Raw genomic sequence first — 20,836 nt, forward strand, 5'->3', positions numbered from 1 at the left:
AGCCACAGTGCTATCCACTTGTGCTACCGTGCTGCCCCACATGTTACAACAGGCCCAACTCTGACGTGAAGTAATGGTCACTTTGGGGATAAAAGCAGAGGTTCTGAAGGTCTTCCTTGCTGCCAAGTACTGAAGATTCTTGAGGCTGAGTTCCAAGGAAATTACTGTCAAAGGAGCCAGAGAGGGTTTTGCTTCTACAGCCTGATCACCCGCATGAAGTTGTAAAAGTCAATGTCTGAAAGTTTCTTTGAATAAACTTTTTAAATTTAACATCAAGAGAATTCTGCCTTTGCCTTAATTGCCTTGTCTGAACCAAAGTGAATTTATTAAATGGTAAGTTGGGGGTGGCTGAAATCAATAAAGTTCCAAATAACAAGTTCAGAAAACATTGGTGCAGCACGGTAGCCTTGTGGATAGCACAATTGCTTCACAGCTCCAGGGTCCCAGGTTCGATTGCGGCTTGGGTCACTGTCTGTGCGGAGTCTGCACATCCTCCCCGTGTGTGCGTGGGTTTCCTCCGGGTGCTCCGGTTTCCTCCCAGTCCAAAGATGTGCAGGTTAGGTGGATTGGCCATGATAAATTGCCCTTAGTGTCCAAAATTGCCCTTAGTGTTGGGTGGGGTTACTGGGTTATGGGGATAGGGTGGAGGTGTTGACCTTGGGTAGGGTGCTCTTTCCAAGCGCCGGTGCACTCGATGGGCTGAATGGCCTCCTCCTGCACTGTAAATTCTATGATAATCTATGATAAATCTTCAATTTAAAAACTTGCATTTCTATAGCACCTTTCACAACCACAGGACGTCCCAAAGTGCTTTACAGCCAATGAAGTACTTTTGAAGTGTAGTCACTGTTACAATGTAGGAAAAGTAGCAGCCAATTTACACACAGCAAGATCCCACACACAGCAATGTGATAATGAGCAGATGATCTGTTTTTAGTGATGTTGATTGAGGGATAAATATTGACCAGGACACCGGGGATAACACCCCTGTTCTTCTTCAAAATAGTGGCTGTGGGAACTTTTACACCCACCTGAGAGGGGCAGACAGGACCTCAGTTTCACATCTTATTTGAAAGAAGGCTGTTCTGACAGTGCAGCACTCCCTCAGTGCTGGGACGAGGAATGTTGGATGTGATTTTTGTCCTCAAGTCCCTGGACTGGGTTTTGAATCCACAACCTTCTGACTCAGAGGTGAGAGAGCTGCCCACTGAGCCACGGCTGACACTCGAGACAATACAAAGTTAGCAATGGAAAGTTACCCTTTAAAACCCCCCACCCTTTGTCTCCAGTGCCTAAATCTAATAATAAACACCCCAATATAAATAACGTGGATTTGACTGACAAATGTTTAAGTGTTGGTTTAGAGCCACAAGTTCTGACTTCCCATTTGAGCCTCGGGCACCTTTCTGTCTCTATTGCTCATGTCAATGACAGCCAGGCAATAGAGCTGAGGCTGAATTTAGCTAAGAATAACGGGGCCTGTGCGCAGTTGGGAAAATGCCATGGACGTCGCACTAATAGAGAGACAGGAAAGTGCTGGAGGACTGACTGGGAAATGGGCCTCCAACCAATTGTTATATCGGTCACTCGGAGCTAAAGAGAAACCTGTCTCTGTAAATACATATACAGGGAAGAGGCTGCAATGAAATCTGTCCCTTTTAACCTGCACAAAAGCAGGAGGCTCAGATTCACAGCTTGCGGGAGGAAACCATTCAGCCCACCGGGTCCCCGCTATCTCTTTGAGAGGACTCTCCCATTCCTCCAAATACTCTGCTCTTTCCCCAGAACCCTTACAAGTATTTACCATTTGGAAAGATACAACTGAATCTGCTTTCAGACATGTCAGAACAACTCACTGTGTCAATAAATAAAATAAAATCTCATTCCCCCCTCTGGCTCCTTTGCCAATTACCTCAGAGGGACTCACTTTCTGTTAAAGAGCCTGTCAACCCCTCTCACCCACTTTCCCTGAATGACATCAATCTAATCATGAAAAATCAAATGTTGTAATGATAAATGTTTATTAATGAAGCATAACATGGTTAAAAAAATCAGAAAATGACTTGAGGATCAAAGACAACCAGAGTAAAAGGATGTTCACAATGTTCTGGACCCAAATTGTTTCTCTTTAATTCATCTGCAGACTGTTCCCTGCCCTCTTTGTGGAACACCTCCGCTCAGTCCACAAGCATGACCCTGACCGTCCGCTTGCTGCCATTAGAATTCACCGCCTTGCTCTCAGGCTCACATTTCTGTCCTCGGCCTGCTGCAATGTTCTGGAGAAGCCCAACACAAGCTGGACCAACAGCCCCTCGTCTTCCCATGAGGCACTTTACAGCCTTCTGGACTCAACATTGAGTTCAACAACTTCACACCCTGAACTCTCTCCTCCATTTTGATTTGTTTGAGTGACAGTCTGCATCTTGTTTACATGTTTTGTTACTTCCAGACAGAGCTGTCCTTTATTCTGCCATTAACACTTACTCTGGACCAATGCTATATTTCTTTTTTTAAATTTCTTTAGAGTCTCCAATTATTTTTTTCCAATTAAGGGGCAATTTAGCGTGGCCAATCCATCTACCTGCATAACTTTAGGTTGTGGAGCTGAAACCCACATAGACATGGGGCGAATGTGCAAACTCCACACAGGCAGTGACCCGGGGCCGGGATCGAACCTGGGACCTCAGCGCCGTGGGCAGCAGAGCTAGCCACTGTGTCACCATGCCGCCCCAATGCTTTGTTTCTTTACTGCACCCAGTACCTCTCCCTTTGCCTTTTGTAACAGGACATTTTTGTCTTTTAATCTCACCCACCCTCTAACCAATCCCTGACTTTCCCTTTTGTTCTACCTGACCCTCCCCCTTTCTCACCAGCATCAAACCTATCACATTTCTCCCTCTCTTTAGTTCTGAAGTAGAGTTACATTGGATGTGAAACGTCAACTGTTTCTCTCTCCACAGATGCTGCCAGACCTGCTGCGTTTTTCCAGTTCTTTCTGAATTTATTTTCGATCTGTCTGTAGTTGGGGAAAAACACTATTTAGTGTCCAGGAGGATACGGAGTAAACCACTGAGGACTGAGATCAGGAGAAAGTTCTTCACCCAGAGAGCGGTGCGTCTGTGGAATTTGCTACCACAGGAAGCAGTTATGGCCAAAGCATTGTATGGTTTCAGGAAGGAGTTAGATAGAGATCTTGGGGTTGAAAGGATCAAAGGACACGGGGGGGAAAGCAGGAACAGGTTACTGAGTTGGATGATCAGCCATGATCAGAATGAATGGGAGAGAATGCTTGATGGGCCGAATGGCCTCCCCCTGCTCCTATTTTCCATGTTTCCATTTCAGTAGAAATTTGCACTCCTGTTCCGATCCCAGTTGACGTTATAACGGAACAGGAAAATCCCATAATGGAACCCTGGCTCAAAAGACTTTAACTTTTTAAAATCAGAATCACGGGGCTACTGATTAGTTTTATCAATAAGAAAAAAATTAAACATAAAAATGGATTATAATACAATCCTCCTTTACACCTCCTTCCGCTTCACCAATACACACAAGTTTTCAGAATCACATGGATGACAAAATACATTTGAAGCCCCAAGGATCTCATTGGCACAAAGTTAGTGTTTCCGGATTTCTCCTGAGAATCCCCCCAGATGACTGTCATATAAGAGTTTCCAAACTCCACTCCCAAAATACTTTTAAAAATATTCCCTTATAAGAATACCTTTACTTAGTGATCCACATTCCAAAATCCAGTCCAACTTTTCCAAAGGGGCCTTTTGACTCTATTTTTAGCAGTACATCCGGGCCAGGATTTTGGATCAACCCATTTATGATTTCACTGCTTTCATTGACTTTCACTGTTACTCAAATTCTGATATCCAACCAATACTTTGCAATTTGTTCATAGACGGTATTAACACATTTTAACAGTGAGGATTATTTTTAGGAAACGTTTGTCTTGTATTTTCACTAACCAATTCCTTCTCAGCTTTGTCTGATTCTTGAACAGAATCCTGTTCTCATTCCAGGTTTTCAGACCCAGCTATCCCTGAGTTTCCTCTGAATCTTTCCTGCACATTACTCCAATGTACAGCTTTTCTTATAGCAAAGCTGAGAGAGTTGGTTTCTCTCTCCAGCTTCTCCGAGCAGAGTTGGGAGCTGTTCACTGCTCTGTGATCTGATTCCAACTGCCTGCAACTACTGCTAGCTTTCAGCTATAAACTAAAGAACAAAAGAAAGCTGTTTGCTACTTTACAGGGCCTCTCTAGTTGTTAATCAATTATATTTCCTTTATGTGGAGCTATCTAAACACAACAGTATCTCAGGATGAAGCTAACCCCCACGCAGACAGCCTTTAACATCTAACTACAGCTCCCTTCGAGGCACAAAACTATAACTTTTTTCTAATGTTTATCCATACAAAAATAAATCCCTTAAAACTACCTTTGGTTACCTAATACTCTCAGTCTCAAAGAGCATCAGCCCACTGGAAGCAAAGTTGTGAGACCGGCCAGTCCAGCAGAGAGAAACCCTCCAACCCTCCCACTTCACCAAGTGTCAGAATGAACATGGTTCAGTCCTGGATGTGATTAACAGCAGCAATAACAGCAGAGTCCAACCCCTGTCATCATTTGTGAATTCGCTGGTGTGAAGAACTTTCTCCTAATCTCAGTCCTCAGTGGTTCACCCCGTATCCTCAAAATTCACTGGTGTTTCAATAGATCGGATGACCGAGTGAATCCCTTCCCACAAACCCTTCCCACAGGGCTACTTCCTGGTGTGAGTGCACTGATGTTCCATCAGTACCGAAGAACTTTCAAACCCATTCCCACAGTCAGAGCATTTAAAGGATCTCTCATTGGTTTGGGTGTCATTGTGTCTCAACACAATGGGTAAATGAGCGAATCCCTTCCCACACTCAGAGCAGGTTAACGGCCTCTCCCTGGTGTCTCATCAATTGGATTGCAGTAGTGAATCCCTTCCCACACTCAGCAGGTAAATGGTCTCACCCCAGTGTGAACTCGCTGGTGGATCAGCAGGTCGGGTGACTTAGTGAATGCTCTGTCTTACTTGCTCAATCCAGTTGCTCTTTTCCTTTTTATAAGTTTGTGGAAACTTTTGCTGTTGTTTTTTGATGCACGCTTTCTCTCGGACTCCAATTTCCAAGACATTTAATGATTTTGGAGAGGAAAGGGAGGTTGAAGATGGGGAGGTTGGAGAGGGTGGGATCAAGGGCTGGTTCTTCATGGAGAGGGTGATGTTAGCAGTTTGCAGAGTGAGATAGGAAGTGAGGGAACAGTGAAAACAATCAGCTCACATGGGGAACATGTCTGCTCAGTAACTTAGTGAGGATACGGTCAAGGGAGCAGGAGGTGGGTCTCATAGATTATCATAGATTATCATAGATTATCATAGATTATCATAGAATTTACAGTGCAGAAGGAGGCCATTCGGCCCATCGAGTCTGCACCGGCTCTTGGAAAGAGCACCCTACCCACGGTCAACACCGCCACCCTATCCCCATAACCGCACCCAACACTAAGGGCAATTTTGGAAACTAAGGGCAATTTATCATGGCCAATCCACCTAACCTGCACATCTTTGGACTGTGGGAGGAAACCGGGGCACCCGGAGGAAACCCACGCACACACGGGGAGGATGTGCAGACTCCGCACAGACAGTGACCCAAGCCGGAATCGAACCTGGGACCCTGGAGCTGTGAAGCAATTGTGCTATCCACAAGGCTACCGTGCTGTCTCGTGGACAAGGTGAGCTCAGAGGGCAAGAGGAGAGATAGGAGAAAATCTAAAGAAAGGTGGGAGGTCAAGGCTCAGGGAAGGATGACGTTTCGAGACAGTTTGAGCCGGTGGGTTAGTGGGAGGGAGGGAGGCAGCTGATCGATTGTCTCAGTCTCAGTGACAAAGAAGCACCACGAGCTCCTCACACCTGGAGGTGAAGATGGAGGAGACAGGAGAGGGACAGCACTTCAAACTTATGTTGGAGACATTAAAAAGACATGTCACACTATGTTTAATATAAAGCTGATTTATTTATCCTTTATCCAGAATATTAACCCCTAATTGAGCAGGAGTATATTAGCATCAGCAGAAACAGACCCAGTGAACACAATTGCGTCCTGGATGTTATCCACTGCAGAATCCAATCACAGTAATTACATGTGAACTCGCTGATGTATTAACAGGCTGGACAAACAATCAATCCCTTCCCACACTGAGCAGGTGAACAGCCTCTCTCCAGCATCAGCACACTGGTGAGTTGAGGTGATCGCCTGAACCCAGTCCCGTATGAGAGCACCTGAACGGTCGCTTGTCAGTGTGAAAACGTGGATGGGATATCAGTTCTCCCGAACCTCTACAGCACTCCCTGGAGGTGAGTGTTTAAACAGGTTATCAGTGTGACTGCGCTGGTGTTTCCGCAGTTTGGATAAATGAGTGAATCCTTCCCCACACTCGGAGCAGGTGAACGGTTTCTCCGCAGTGTGACTGCGTTGGTGTTTCCGCAGGTTGGATAAACGAGTGAATCTTTTTGCACACTCGGAGCAGGTGAACGGCTTCTCCCCAGTGTGAACCCGCTGGTGTGTCAGCAGGTTGGATGAATGAGTGAATCCCATCCCACAGTCAGAGCAGAGGAACGGCCTCTCCCCGCTGTGAACTCTCTGGTGGTTCAGCAGGTTGTATGAATGAGTGAATCGCTTTCCACATTCAGAGCAGATAAATGGCCTCTCCCCAGTGTGAATTCGCTGATGTGTCACCAGAGTGGATGACTGAGTGAATCCCTTCCCACACACGGGACAGTTGAACTGCCTCTCCCCAGTGTGATTGCGCCGATGAGCTTGCAGTTCAGATGGGTATCTGAATACCTTCCCACAATCTCCACATTTATATGGTCTCTCTCCAGTGTGAATGTGCTTGTGTTTCAACAGGCCAGAAAATCGCCTGTAGCCTTGTCCACACTCAGAGCACGTGTACGGTTTCTCCCCATTGTTAACGGTGCTTTTTCCTTCCATGTTAAAAATCTGATGATACTGACTTTACGATGAATTGGGCGACTCTGTCAGATCCTGATGTGAGTTCAAGTTTCCCGACTGCAAATCCTCCCCTTCGAACACCCTGTCAAATGGATTTAAAACAGAAAAAAAGGGAGTGAGAGAGAACCCACAAAAACAGAAAGGCAGGTTGTGAAATTGAGCTGAATGAATCTGGTCATTTGTGGGGCCGGCACTAGGAAAGGTGACCACGAAAACTGGTGGATTGTTATAAAAACACAACTGGTTCACTAATGTCCTCAGGGAAGGGAAGCTGCCACCTGGTCTGGGCCGAGACAAGACTCTGGGGGGGGGGAGGGGGGGGGGGGAAGTGGGAGGGGGAAGACTTTTTTTTAAATATAAATTTAGAGTACCCAATTCATTTTTTCCAATTAAGGGGCAATTTAGCGTGGCCAATCCACCTACCCTGCAGATTTTTGGGTGGTGGGGGCGAAACCCACACAAACACGGGGAGAACGTGCAAACTCCACATGGACGGTGACCCAGAGCCGGAATTGAGTCTGGGACCTCAGCGCCGTGAGGCAGCAATGCTAACCATTGTGCCACCGTGCTGCCCCAGGGAGGGGGAAGACTTGAGGGAGTGGATTTTATATATCTTGAACTCGACCAGAGCTTTCATGTTACATCCAAAACCCTTCACCTGGAGATTATGTGAATGCTATCATCTCCAAGTGTCCCTCCAAGTCAGAAAACTTCCCGAATTGTCTGACTCAGTACTGGATAAGCAGAAATGCCCTCCATTTAAACATTGGGAAGAGGAAAGCAATCAACTTCCGTTTCTGTTACAAACCCCACTCCCTAGTTATTCTCTCCATTGCAACTCTGAGGCTGAACCAGTCTGTTCATAATCTGGTTGTCAAATTTCATCCCAAATTGAGTTACTGACTACACAGCACTAACATTGTCTATTTCCACCTCAGTAACATTGTCCCGATTTGCTGCTGCCTCATCCCATCAGCTGCTGAAATTCATTCATTCCTTTGTCACCTCAAACCTTAACTACTCTAATGTTCCCCTTGCCAGCCTCTCAGATTCAACTCCACATAAGGTCACACCAAACTCTGCTGCTTGTGTGCGTATTCACACTAATACCTATTTATCCAGCACCTGGAGTGACAAACTCCAATGGAGAAACATAGAAAATAGATGCAGGAGGAAGCCATTCGGCCCTTAAAGCCTGCTCGACCCTTCATTATCATCATGGCTGATCATCAAGTTCAATACCCTGATCCCACCTTCCCTCCCACCCCCCCACCCATATCCCTTCCGCCCCAAGAGCTCTATCTCATTCTTTTCTCAAAATTTCACAACGTTTTGGCCTCAACTATTTTCTGTAGTAGCGAATTCCACAGATTCACCACTGCCTGGGTGAAGAAATTTCTCATCTCAGTCCTAAAAGGTTTACCCCTTATCCTCAAATTATAAACCCTAGTTCGGTCTCCCCCACCATCGGGAACATTCTGAATCTATCCTGTCTAATCCTGTTAGAATTTTCTAAGTTTCTATGAGATCCCCTCTCACTCTTCTAAACTCCAATTAATATAATCCTAACTGACTTATTCTCTACTCATATGAAAATCCCGCCATCCCAGGAATCGGCCTGGTAAACCTCCGCTGCTCTCCCTCCATAGCAAGAACATCCTTCCTCAGATAAGGATACCAAAACTGCACACAATACTCCAAGTGTGGGCTCACCAATGCCGTATACAATTGCAGTAAAACATCTCTATTCCTACACTCGAATCCTCTCGCTATGAAGACCAACATACCATTTGCCTTCTTTACTGCTTGAATGCCTGCCACTGCCTTGCGAGGTGGGGTAGATGGTGGGAGGTCTTAATGACGAAACCGTTGACAGGGGGAAATGGGAAAAATCTCTTGAGACTGGACTGTGGAAGGATTGTGGAAACTGGAGCCATGTGCGTTTTAGGGGTGCCAAGTGGATACCATTTACATGGTGGAGGAGGCCAAAGAGTTGTCCAAAAACAAAAATATACTCTTGTAACATTCCAGATATAAATATTTGACTTACACTCTGCCTATTCTACCTGCCAACAGTGTGCAAACAGCTCCATCGGACCTCATGCCGTTCCCAGACACTCCATGCTGGTACCCAACATATAAACACTAAACCTCTGTCTAGCTCCACTCCCCTGAAGCCTACCTCCCTAACCCTAACTACCTTTGCACAGTCAGAAGTCCCTCTCATCAAACTTCCTCACCACTCACTCAGAAGCCCTTCAAACCCCCTCCCCTTCTCACTCAGAGGTTCCTCTCTTCAGAAGTGCTCCCCCGCTCACTCCAACTGCTCCTGCGCGCTCACAATCTACTTTCCCCAATCTTTGTTCCCCATTCCCTGTGGCTATTATTTAGATCCAAAACATTAACTGTTTCTCTCCACAGATGATGCCAGCCCTGCTGAGTTTATCCAGCATTTTATGTTTTTATTTCACATTAGGGCAGCACAGTAGCACAAGTGGATAGCACTGTGGCTTCACAGCGCCAGGGTCCCAGGTTCAATTCCCTGCTGGTTCACTGTGCGGAGTCTGCACGTTCTCCCCGTATCTGCATGGGTTTCCTCCGACCGTCCAAAGACGTTCAGGTTAGGTGGATTGGCAATGATAAGTTGCCCTTAGTGACTAAAAAAGGTTAGGAGGGGTCATTGGGGTACGGGGACAGGGTGGAAGTGAGGGTTTAAGTGGGTCAGTGCAGACTCGATGGGCCGAATGGCCTCCTTCTGCACTGTATGTTCTATGTCCTATTACCAACATCTGCAGTATTTTGCTTTAATTTGAACCTTCTGGGCAACCAATCCGGGAAGCCAAAGGCCAACCAATAAAGGCAGTGAAAGGCCAATCTGGGCAGTGGAATGTTCTCCAGCTGTCTCTTTCCAGCCGTTTCGTTTTGAGCGTTGTCATCATCCGGGTCGCTGGCCCCCTGAAGCCCCGCCCACTCTACCCGCAAATCCGCGCGTGCGCATTGCTGCCCACCGAAACAAGATGGCGTGCGCTAACTCGGGCCTGTTCCCGGGAACAAAGCCCTGGCGTAGAAAGTACGGGATCTGCAGGTTTCTTCCGGGTCTTGCAGCCTGAGCGAGTATTTTATAAAGCCTCTGCTCCCTCCCCACCCGGACTCCGTCTCCATTCCTCCCTCTGCCACACCGACTCTCACCTACCGAAAAATCTATCTACTGCATCCGCAGGGTTCCGAGCAAAGTGACACTGCGCATGCTGTCGATAAAGCCTCGCACTGCGCCTGCGCATAGGGCTCCAGTGGGCTGAATAGGGCACATTCACATACGCCGGGGATGCTGGGTAAGAACAGCACCATTGAAACCCCAAAACGGGAGTAGAAAATGTTACCTAATTGAAATAATTCTGCTATCTTCTATTTACCAATGTGGTTTAAATGGCTGCTCTCCTAAGAGAGAACATTGAGCTTTTAAAGGTTTCCCTCGGCTCCCCTTCACCGTAAAGTAATGAGTCTCGCTGCATTCAATATCAGAATAACTGGTTCCTCTCCTTATTCCTTGAAACTGAATATTTTTTCAAAGCACCTCCCAAAGTCACCACCTCCACTACCTGGAAGGACAAGATGTGGAGATGCCGGTGTTGGACTGGGGTGAGCACAGTAAGAAGTCTCACAACACCAGGCTAAACACGTTTGTTTCAAATCACTAGCTTTTGGAGCACTGCTCCTTCCTCAGGTAGAAGGACAAGGGCGGGAAACACATTGGACTTGCAATTTAACTCCAAGCCACACACCAAGTTCCTTCCCTGTCGCTGGGTCAAAATCCTGGCACTCCCATCCTAACAGTCTGAGCTTGTACCTTCACCACATACACTGCAGTGGTTCAAGAAGGTAGCTTGACAGCATCTTCTCAAGGGCAATTAGGGATTGACAATTTAAAAAACTGGCCTGGCCAGAGATTCCCACACCCTGTGACAAAATAAAAATAAAAATAATTCACTGTATTATAGAATGAGGCAGCATAGATGGAAGTTACTTGGCTATCATGTCTGTGCCAGGTCTATGGAAGATCTATCCAATTAATTCCACAACCTAGCTGTCACTGTCAAAACAATATATCTCGCTGTAGCAATGAAAATTATGGAAATGTTTTTTCAATTGGATACTTCTCAGACACACTCACCCCTGTGTATTAAGCAGAAATCAAGGGTTCACTGGTTAGTTGTTTTTTTAAATTTAGAGTACCCGATTATTTTTGTCCAATTAAGGGGCAATTTAGCATGGCCAATCCACCTAACCTTCACATCTTTGGGTTGTGGGGATGAAACCCACGCAGACATGGGGAGAATGTGCAAACTCCACACAGGCAATGACACGGGGTCAGAATTGGTCCCGGGTCTTCAGCGCCGTGAGGCAGCAGTGCTAACCACTGTACCACCATGCCGCCTGTCTAGTTATTTAAGCATACAAAGTACTTGGTCGAGTTTAATTCAATAATTCTTCAAACCACACATACCATAGTGATATAATAAAGGGCCAAGTAAAGGGAGTGACAGAATAGATTAATTATGGAGTTACAAAGCACATACCATTCAAGTAGGGGCAGCATAAAGACAAGTGGTAGTTGTAGGGAATTCTATAATTACGGGATAGAAAGCATCCTTTGAAAGCAGGATTGAGAGCCCCACATGGTATGTTGCCTGACCGGTGCTAGGGTGAGGGACATCAATAACCAGCTTGAAAGGATATTGGAGAAGGAGGGGGTGGATCCAGTTGTTGTGGTCCACGTTGGGACAAACAACATAGGCAAGACTGGGAAAGAGGACCTGTTGGGGGAATATCAGGCACTAGGAACTAAATTAAAACAAGTCCTCAAGGGTCATAATCCCTGGATCACTATCTGAGCCATGTGCAAATTGGCATAGGGATTAGAAAATTAGGGAAGTAAACACTGAAGGAGTGGTTCGGGAAAGAGCGGTTTCATTTCATGGGGCACTGGCATCAGTATTGGGACAGGAGGTCTGTACCATTGGGACGGTCTCCACCAGAACCGGTCTGGGACCAGTGTCCACGTGGAAAAGATAAATAGGGAGGTCACAAGGACTTTAAACTAGCTAGTGGGGCGGGTAGGGGAAACGGGAAGTAAATGGTTAATGGAAAGCAAAGCAGCAGGTTAGCACATGGGAAGGTGGGTTCAACTACATCGAACGGTATGACAAAAGATAAAGGGAAGAACTCAGATGTTATTAATGGGAGGTGCCTCAAAAATAAGGTATAACAAGCATTCAAAACAAGACAAATGTGTTGACGGCACAGATCATCGCAAATGAATCTGATTTAGTGGCCATTACAGAGACACGGTTGCAAAATGCTCATGACTGGGAGTTAAATATCCAGGTGTATCAGACTATTCGGAAGGACAGACACAAAGGTAAGGTGTAGCTCTGATATGTAAGGCTGGCATCAGGGTGGCAGTGAGAGATGATATAGAGAAAAAGGTTGAATCCATTTGGATAGAAATTAGAAAATAATCTTTATTATTGTCACAAGTAGGCTTACATTAACACCGCAACAAAGTTACTGTGAAAATTCCCTAGTCGCCGCACACTGGCGCCTGTTCGGGTACACAGAGGGAGAATTCAGAATGTCCAATTCACCCAACAGCACGTCTTTTGGAACTTGTGGGAGGAAACAGGAGCATCCGGAGGAAACATATGCAGACCACAGAGAGAACGTGCAGACTCCGCACAATTCCCAAGCGGGAATTAAACCTGGGACGCTGGTGCTGTGAAGCAATAGTGCTAACCACTGTGCCACCATGCCGCCCATAGTAAGGAGTAAGGCGAATAGTAAGGAGAAACGTTCACTGATAGGCGTAGTCTATAGGCCACCAAATAATAACATCCCAGTGGGATGGGCAATAAACAAAGAAATAACCAATGCATGTAAAAATGGGACGACAATTATCATGGGGGATTTTAATCTACATGTCGATTGGTCAAACCAGTCGGCCGGGGCAGCCTTGAGGAGGAGTTCACCGAATGTATCCGCGATAGTTTTCTTGAACAGTATGTAATGGAATCTATGAGAGAGCAAGGTATCCTAGATCTGGTCCTGTGTAATGAGACAGGATTGATTAATGATCTCATAGTTAGCGATCCTCTCGGAAGGAGCGATCATAGTATGGTTGAATTTAAAATACAGATGGGGTATGAGAAGGTAAAGTCAAAAACCAGTGTTTTATGCTGAAACAAAGGAAACTACAATGGGATGAGGGAGGAGTTGGCTAAGGTAGATTGGGAGCAAAGACTTTGTGGTGGGACATTTGAGGAACAGTGGAGGACTTTCTAAGAGATTTTTCACAGTGCTCAGAAAAAATATATACCAGTGAAACGGAAGGGCTGTAGGAAAAAGGAAAATCAGCCATGGATATTTAAGGAAATAAAGGAGGGTATCAAATTGAAAGAAAAGGCATACAAAGTGGTAAAAATTAGTGGGAAACTAGCGGATTGGGAAATCTTTAATGGTCAACAGAAATCCACGAAAAAAGCTATAAAGAAAAGTAAGATAGATTAGGAGAGTAAATCAGCTCAGAATATAAAAACAGACAGCAACGTTTCTACAAATATAGAAAACAAAAAAGAGTAGCTAGGGTAAGCATTGGTCTTTTAGAGGATGAGAAGGGGGATATAACAATGGGAAATGAGGACATGGCTGAGGCATTGAACATGTATTTTGTGTCAGTTTCCACAGTGGAAAAAACAAATGACACACCAATGATTGATGGCAAGGAGGCGATGGCAGGTGAGGACTTGGAATCGATCATTATCACTGAAGAGGTCGTATTGGGTAAGCTAATGGGGCTAAAGGTAGACAAGTCTCCTGGCCCTGATGGAATGCATCCCAGGGTACTAAAAGAGGTGGCGGGGAAATAGCAAATGAGCTCATGGTAATTTACCAAAATACGCTGGTCACTGGGGCGGTTTCGGCAGATTGGAAAACAGCAAATGTGATGCCACTGTTTAAAAAAGGAGGTAGATAAAAGACGGGTAACTATCGGCTGGTTAGTTTAACTTCTGCAGTGGGGAAAATGCTTGAATATGTCATTAAGAAAGAAATAGCGAGGCATCTGGATAGAAATTGTCCCATTGGGCAGACGCAGCGTAGGTTCATGAAAGGCAGGTCATGTTTGACTAATTTAGTGGAATTCTTTGAGGACATTATGAGTGTGGTGGACAACAAGGGACCAGTGGGTGTGGATTTCCAGAAGGCATTCAACAAGGTACATGGATATAAATAAGATAGGAGCAGGAGGACGACTTTTGGTCCTTCAAGCCTTCTCCGCCATTTATCACGATCATGGCTGATCATCCAACTCAGTAGCCTAATCTTAAGGTGCCGCACAAAAGGCTGCTGCATAAAATAAAAATGCATTGCGTTACAGGTAATGTATTAGCATGGATAGAGGAGTGGTTAATTGACAGAATGCAGAGAGTGGGGATAAATGGGTGTTTTTCTGGTTGGCGATCAGTGGGTAGTGGTGTCTCTCAGGGATCAATGTTGGGTCTGCAATTGTTCACAATTTATCATAGAATGTACAGTAGAGAAGGAGGCCATTCACCCCATTGAGTCTGCACCAGCTCTTAGAAAGAGCACCTTACCCAGGCCCACATCTCCACCCTATCCCCATTATCCAATAACCCCACCCAACACTAACGGCAATATTGGACAATAAGGGCAATTTAGCATGGCCAAGCCACCTAACCTGCACAACTTTGGACTGTGGGAGGAAACCAGTGCACCTGGAGTAAACCCACACACACACAGGGAGAATGTGCAGGCTCGGCACAGTGACCCAAGCCGGGAATCGAACCTGGGACCCTGTGAAGCAATTGTGCTAACCACTATGCTACCGTGCTGCCCATAGATGATTTGGAGTTCGGGATCAAGTGTAGTGTGCTAAAGTTTGCAGATGACACTTGCTGGAGCCAAGTGTGCAGAGGACACTGAAAGTCTGCAGAGGGATATAGATAGTTTAAGTGAGTGGGCAAGGATCTGGCACGTGGAGTACAATGTTGATAAATGTGAGGTCATCCAGTTTGTAGGAATAACAGCAAAATGGACTATTATTAAATGGTAAAATATTGCAGCATGCTGCTGGGCAGAGAGGCCTGGGTGTCCTCGTGCATGAATCGCAAAACATTGGTTTCTAGCTGCAGCAATTAATTCAGAACACAAATGGAATTTTGGCCTTTATAGAGGGATGGAGTTTAAAAGCAGAGAGGTTATGTTGCAGCTGAAGAGGGTGCTGGTGAGGCCACACCTGGAGTACTGTGTACAGTTTTGGTCTCCTTACTTGAGAAAGGATGGACTGGCATTGGAGGGTGTGCAGAGGAGATTCGCTAGGTTGATTCCAGAGTTGAGAGGATTAGTTTAAGTGGAGCTGAGTCCACAAAAAGATCAGGCATAATCTCATTGAATAGCAGAGCTGGTTCGAGGGGCCAGATGGCCTACTCCTGATCCTAGTTCTTATAGGTGGGCCTTATATCCATGTAGACCTGCTGATTAGATATCATTTAGACTCCAAACTTCAATCTTGAAATTAAATATACAATTAAAGTAAAGCCATTTTCAAATTCTTTTTTTTAAACATAAATTTAGAGTACCCAATTAATTTTTTCAAATTAAGGGGCAATGTCGCGTGTTCAATCCACCTACCCTGCACATCTTTGGGCTGTGGGGGTGAAACCCACGCAAACACGGGGAGAATGTGCAAACTCCACACAGACAGTGACACAGAGCCGGGATCGAACCTGGTACCTCAGCGCCGTGAGGCAGCAGGGCTAACCACTGCGCCACCGTGCTGCCCACCATTTTCAAATTCTAATATTCTCAACACCTTCCTGGGACATTGGAAACCAAAAGTTGAACCACTTTCAGCAGAGCAGCCTTTCCGCTTATCGACACAGTCGTCCCAGTCAAATAACCTGAGGTTCCCTTTAATCATGAACCAATCAGGCCACTTCAGGTTTGATAGCAGCAAAATTCAGAGAAGGTCACGTGACTCCCCCTTAATTCCTCCATTTTAATCAAAATTAAAAACAGTTGTACAATATAACAATCTTAGAACACATCACATTTGTCAGTCAAATACATATTATTTATGCTGGGGTGTTTATTATGAGATTTAGGCACTGGAGGCAAAGGGTGGGGGTTTTAAAGAGTAACCTTCCCTTCCTAACTCTGTATGTCTATAGTGTCAGCCGTGGCTCAGTGGGTCGCTCTCTGACCTCGGTGTCAGAGGTTGTGGGTTCAAATCCCAGTCCGGGGACCCGAGGAGAAAAATCAAAACCAATTGTCTGAGTGCCATCACCGAGGGAGTGCTGCACTGTCAGAGGTGCCGTCTTATGAATGCGTTGTCAAGCAGAGAACCCATCTGCTCTCTCAAGGGGATGTTAAATAAATCATGGAGCCAACATTTCTGACTTGTCGCCAACTATCAGAATGAACAAGTTGCAGTCCTAGATGTGATGAACAGCAGAATTCAACCCCTGTCATCACTTGTGAACTCGCTGGTGTGACAGCAGGTGGGATAACTGAGTGAAGCCCTTCCCACATTCAGAGCAGGTGAATGGTCTCTTCCCCAGTGTGAACACGCTGGTGCCTCAGCAAGTGGGATGAATCAAGGAATTGCTTCCCACATTCAAAGCAGCTAAAAGGCTTCTCCCCAGTGTGGATTCGCTGATGTGTCCGCAGGTCAGATACCAGAGTGAAACTCTTCCCACACTCAGAGCCTTTCCCCAGTGTGAAATTGTTGGTGTGTGAGCAGGTTAGATGAATCAGTGAATCCTTTACCACACTGAGAACATATGAACGGTCTCCAGTGTGAAGTCGATGGTGTCTCAGCAGGCTGGATGACTGAGTGAATCCCTTCCCACACTCTGAACAGGCGAATGGCCTCTCCCCCGTGTGAACTCGCTGGTGTTTCCGGAGGGTGAATGAAACACTGAATCTTTGCCCACACTGAGAGCAGATGAATGGCCTCTCCCCAGTGTGAACTCGCTGATGTGTCTGCAGATTGGAAGATGTACTGAATCCTTTCCCACATGTGGAGCAGGTGAACGGCCTCTCCCCAGTGTGAACACGTTGATGCATTTCCAGGTTAGAAAGGGATTTAAATCCCTTCCCACATCTGGAGCAGGCGAACGGCCTCTCACCAGTGTGACTGTGTTGATGAATTTCCAGCACAGATGGGGATCTGAATCCCTTCCCGCAATCCCCACATTTCCACTGTTTCTCCATGTTCGGGTGCCCTGATGCCTCACCAGGTTAGACAATCAGTTGAAGTCTCAAACAAAACATGGGTACGGTCTCTCTCAACTGTGAATGGTGCGGTGATTTTTCACACTGTGTAACTGGTTAAAGCTCTTTCCACAGTCAGTGCACTCGAACACTCTCACTTGGGTTCCTGTGACTCAGTGCTTTTCCAAACACACAAATCTTTTGAGACAGGCAGAACTGACAAATATTCTTCCTTCTAGGTTCAAATATTCCGTTCCCGATTAATTGAGTGACACTGTCAGGAGGTGATATTTGTGTTTGGAAATTCTCGTCTAATATCCTGTAAAAGGAGTTTTCAAAATTAATTCACTGTCAGTACAGGATAGAAATTTAGAACAGACAATTCTAGTTTCTGCTGAAGATTCTTTCCTCTCTCACAAATCACCATCCCACACACACTCCCTCCATTCTCACTCTCCTGTATCTAATATTCACCCTTCCAGTTCTCTTGAGGGTGCTGATTCAGGCTGATTGACAGATCCCTGCTTCCTATCCTGGACACAGAGACCCGAAAATCTTTGCGCAGGCTAGCCAGACAGATATATGTCTATATTACTGGACTAAAATGATTAATGTATAGAATTGTTTCAGCTGCTTGAGATACAGGGGATTGTCATTGATCACGACTCTGAAGTTGTTGCCTATAAGGGTAGTCAAGCAAAGACGATCAATAATTTCCCAATTAAATTGGATGGTCGATACAAGGTTGCAGAATGGGGCCCACTCGAGACTGACAGAATTGCTTGACAGAGTTGGCATCGAATCGAGGTGTGCAATGGACTTCTTCAATTACTCTATAACTGGAAATATATAACACAGCTACAGTACTATATTACAAGACAAAATAATAAATATATTTTATTACACAACCATAAATATCTAATTTGTACAATATAACACTGGACATATCTCCGTCCAATATTGATTTACTGTCCCCTCGGTAGGTTCTGGGTTTAGGGAGATAGGGCGGGGGGGGGGGGGGGGGTAGGTTTAGGTAGGGTGCTCTTCATTGGGTCCGTGCACACTCGATGGGCCAAATGACCTCCTTCTGCACTGTAGGAATTCAATGGTATTCAATGGTTCTGTTCTATTCTATCTCCTGGGGAAATCATTGAACATTAGCAAAGAGATCATCCTTTTAGCCCAACAAATAAACGTGTCAAGCTGAGGGAGCAAAGGATGTCAAATTCTTTAAGAGAGAGAGAGACCTGGGCCAAGCTTTGCAGAGTCTGCACCCTCCCTGGATTCACTTCCTTTCCCTTCAGTTGCTGCAAGTCACCAATTAAAGGTCAGAATGAGAAAATAAATGGAAAGGGGGAGAAAAGAAAGTGTTTTACTCACAGATGTTGGAGACAGGAGGATGTTTCAGTTTCTGTGACACATTCGCATTCGCACAACGTCCACGCTGATTGGCTGGAGGACCAGAGTCCTTCTGGACCTCCAACTTTTCCCACTGGTCAAGACCTCAGCAGAAAGATCAGGGGTGGGCTAATACCTGCACATGCGCAGCTTCATCTCTCCCTTGGACATGCGCATCACTGCTTCTGGGCTGGGACACGAGTGTGCAAGCGCTGTTGTCGAATTGTTTGGATCATGCACATTGGGCCTGTTCGTCCCGGACATATCGAAGGACAGCGGCGAGGTGGGTGGGAGACTTTGGAAACAGTTCCGCAAAAGCAATTTAATAATTGGCAACTTCCTGGTTCGCAGCTGCGGGGCTTCTCCCACCCGGTACCAGGCCCAGGTTAACGATCGCCATCTTTATTCAGCGAACGGAGGATGGCGGCTGGGAATAAACAATGACGAAACGTCTCGCCCCTCATTCACTCTGATTGGCTGGAGGACCAGCCGCCTGATTTAGTCCTCCAGGCCCACCCCTCCGTCCTATTGGTCCAGATGGGGGAAGGGAACAAACAACCAGGTTTCAGCCTAAAACTTCCTCCTCTGTGCAACATCTTTTCTCCCCCTTTCCTTTTCTCTTAGTCTGGGAGGACATTGGTGACTTGCACAACTGAAGGGAAAGGAAGTGAATCCAGGGAGGGTGCAGACTCCGGAAAGGTTGGCCCAGGTCTCTCTCTCTCTTAAAGACATTGACATCCTTTGCAGTGTTCCATAGTTACTAGAATAATCTGTTCTGAATTTCTATCTTGCAATGATAGAGATGGTTTTGGTAAACTCCTTTTACAGGATATTAGAGGGGGAGAATTTACAGACAAAATGTCAAGATGTGACAGAGTCACTTAATTGGTCACTGTGCAGAGTCTGCACGTTCTCCCTGTGGCTGCGTGGCTTTCCTTCGGATGCTCCGGTTTCATCCCACAAGTCCCGAAAAGTGTGCTGTTAGGTGAATTGGACATTCTGAATTCTCCCTCTGTGTACCCAAACAGATGCCGGAGTGAGGCGATTCGGGGATTTTCTCAGCAACTTCATTGCAGTGTTAATGTAAGCCTCCTTGTGACAATTATCAAGATTATTATTAGATTATGATTCTTGGGAGCTGAATATCATCGGCCTTGACGCACAAGGAAGAAAAGTTTGTCCTCTTCAAATGGCTTGAAACATGGTGTTAATGGAAAAACATGAGATAATGAAAAATGAAATGAAATGAAAATCACTTATTGTCACAAGTAGGCTTCAATGAAGTTACTGTGAAAAGCCCCTAGTCGCCACATTCCAGCGCCTGTTCGGGGAGGCTGTTACGGGAATTGAACCGTGCTGCTGCCTTGTTCTGCATTACAAGCCAGCTGTTTAGCCCACTGTGCTAAACCAGCCCCTGTGCTAAACCAGAATATGCTCTGGGTGGGGTACTTCAATGTCCATCACCAAGAGTGGCTTGGTAATACCACCACAGACCGAGCTGGCTGGGCCCCAAGGGTCATAGCTGCTAGACTGGGACTGCAGCAGGTGGTGAGGGAACCAACAAGTGGGAAACACATACTTGACCTCATCCTCACCAATCTGCCTGCTGCAGATGCATCTGTCCATGACAGTCTCGGTAGAAGTGACCACCACACAGTCCTTGTGGAGACAAAGTCCCGTCTTCACATTGAGGATATACTCTCCATTGTGTTGTGTGGCACTACCACTGTGCTAAATGGAATGGACTTTAAACAGATCTAGCAACTCAAGACTGGGCATCCAGGCCATCACCAGCAGCAGAATTACATTCAGCCACAATCTGCAACCTCATGGCCCGGCTTAGCCCCCACTCTACTGTGATGATCCTTGTGTAGTCCTCCTAGATGACTAAAAGTCATAGTGTTGACAAAGAACATCAGACTATGTATTTGAAACAAAACTAGTTTACTTTACACTACTTCAAATGGTTCCCACACTTTACTAAGTGTACACACTTTACAATAGCTAATAAAACAACAGTATTAGATCTATGCACAGAAATCTATATCTTTCTAATACAGCTAACACACTACCTCGACCTTTCACTAACCTTCTCAA

General features: G+C 45.8%; 1 protein-coding gene across 3 annotated transcripts; it reads right to left on the reverse strand.

Moving 5' to 3' along the window:
• Positions 1-6,032: 6,032 nt before the first annotated feature.
• On the reverse strand, positions 6,033-19,192 carry LOC140420696 (uncharacterized). 3 transcript variants are annotated; one of them, XM_072504694.1, is made up of 2 exons: positions 18,722-19,171; positions 6,033-7,133 (listed from the first exon to the last, which is right to left on the reverse strand). In XM_072504694.1, the coding sequence occupies exon 2, from the start codon at positions 7,028-7,030 to the stop codon at positions 6,359-6,361; it is 672 nt and encodes a 223-aa protein (XP_072360795.1). In that variant the 5' UTR covers positions 7,031-7,133; positions 18,722-19,171; the 3' UTR covers positions 6,033-6,358. The 3 variants fall into 3 exon arrangements, 2 of the variants coding, with proteins under 2 accessions (XP_072360795.1, XP_072360794.1); XM_072504693.1 differs by lacking the exon at positions 18,722-19,171 and adding an exon at positions 10,245-10,320; XR_011946516.1 differs by lacking the exon at positions 6,033-7,133 and adding an exon at positions 16,111-17,660 and having other exon boundaries at positions 18,722-19,192.
• Positions 19,193-20,836: the final 1,644 nt, after the last annotated feature.

The sequence above is a fragment of the Scyliorhinus torazame genome, chromosome 5 (genome assembly GCF_047496885.1).
Source record: "Scyliorhinus torazame isolate Kashiwa2021f chromosome 5, sScyTor2.1, whole genome shotgun sequence".
Taxonomy (NCBI): domain Eukaryota; kingdom Metazoa; phylum Chordata; class Chondrichthyes; order Carcharhiniformes; family Scyliorhinidae; genus Scyliorhinus; species Scyliorhinus torazame.

Excerpts from the sequence above, each read along its gene's own strand:
- LOC140420696 (XM_072504694.1), bottom strand. The coding sequence starts at position 7,030 with ATGGAAGGAAAAAGCACCGTTAACAATGGGGAGAAACCGTACACGTGC.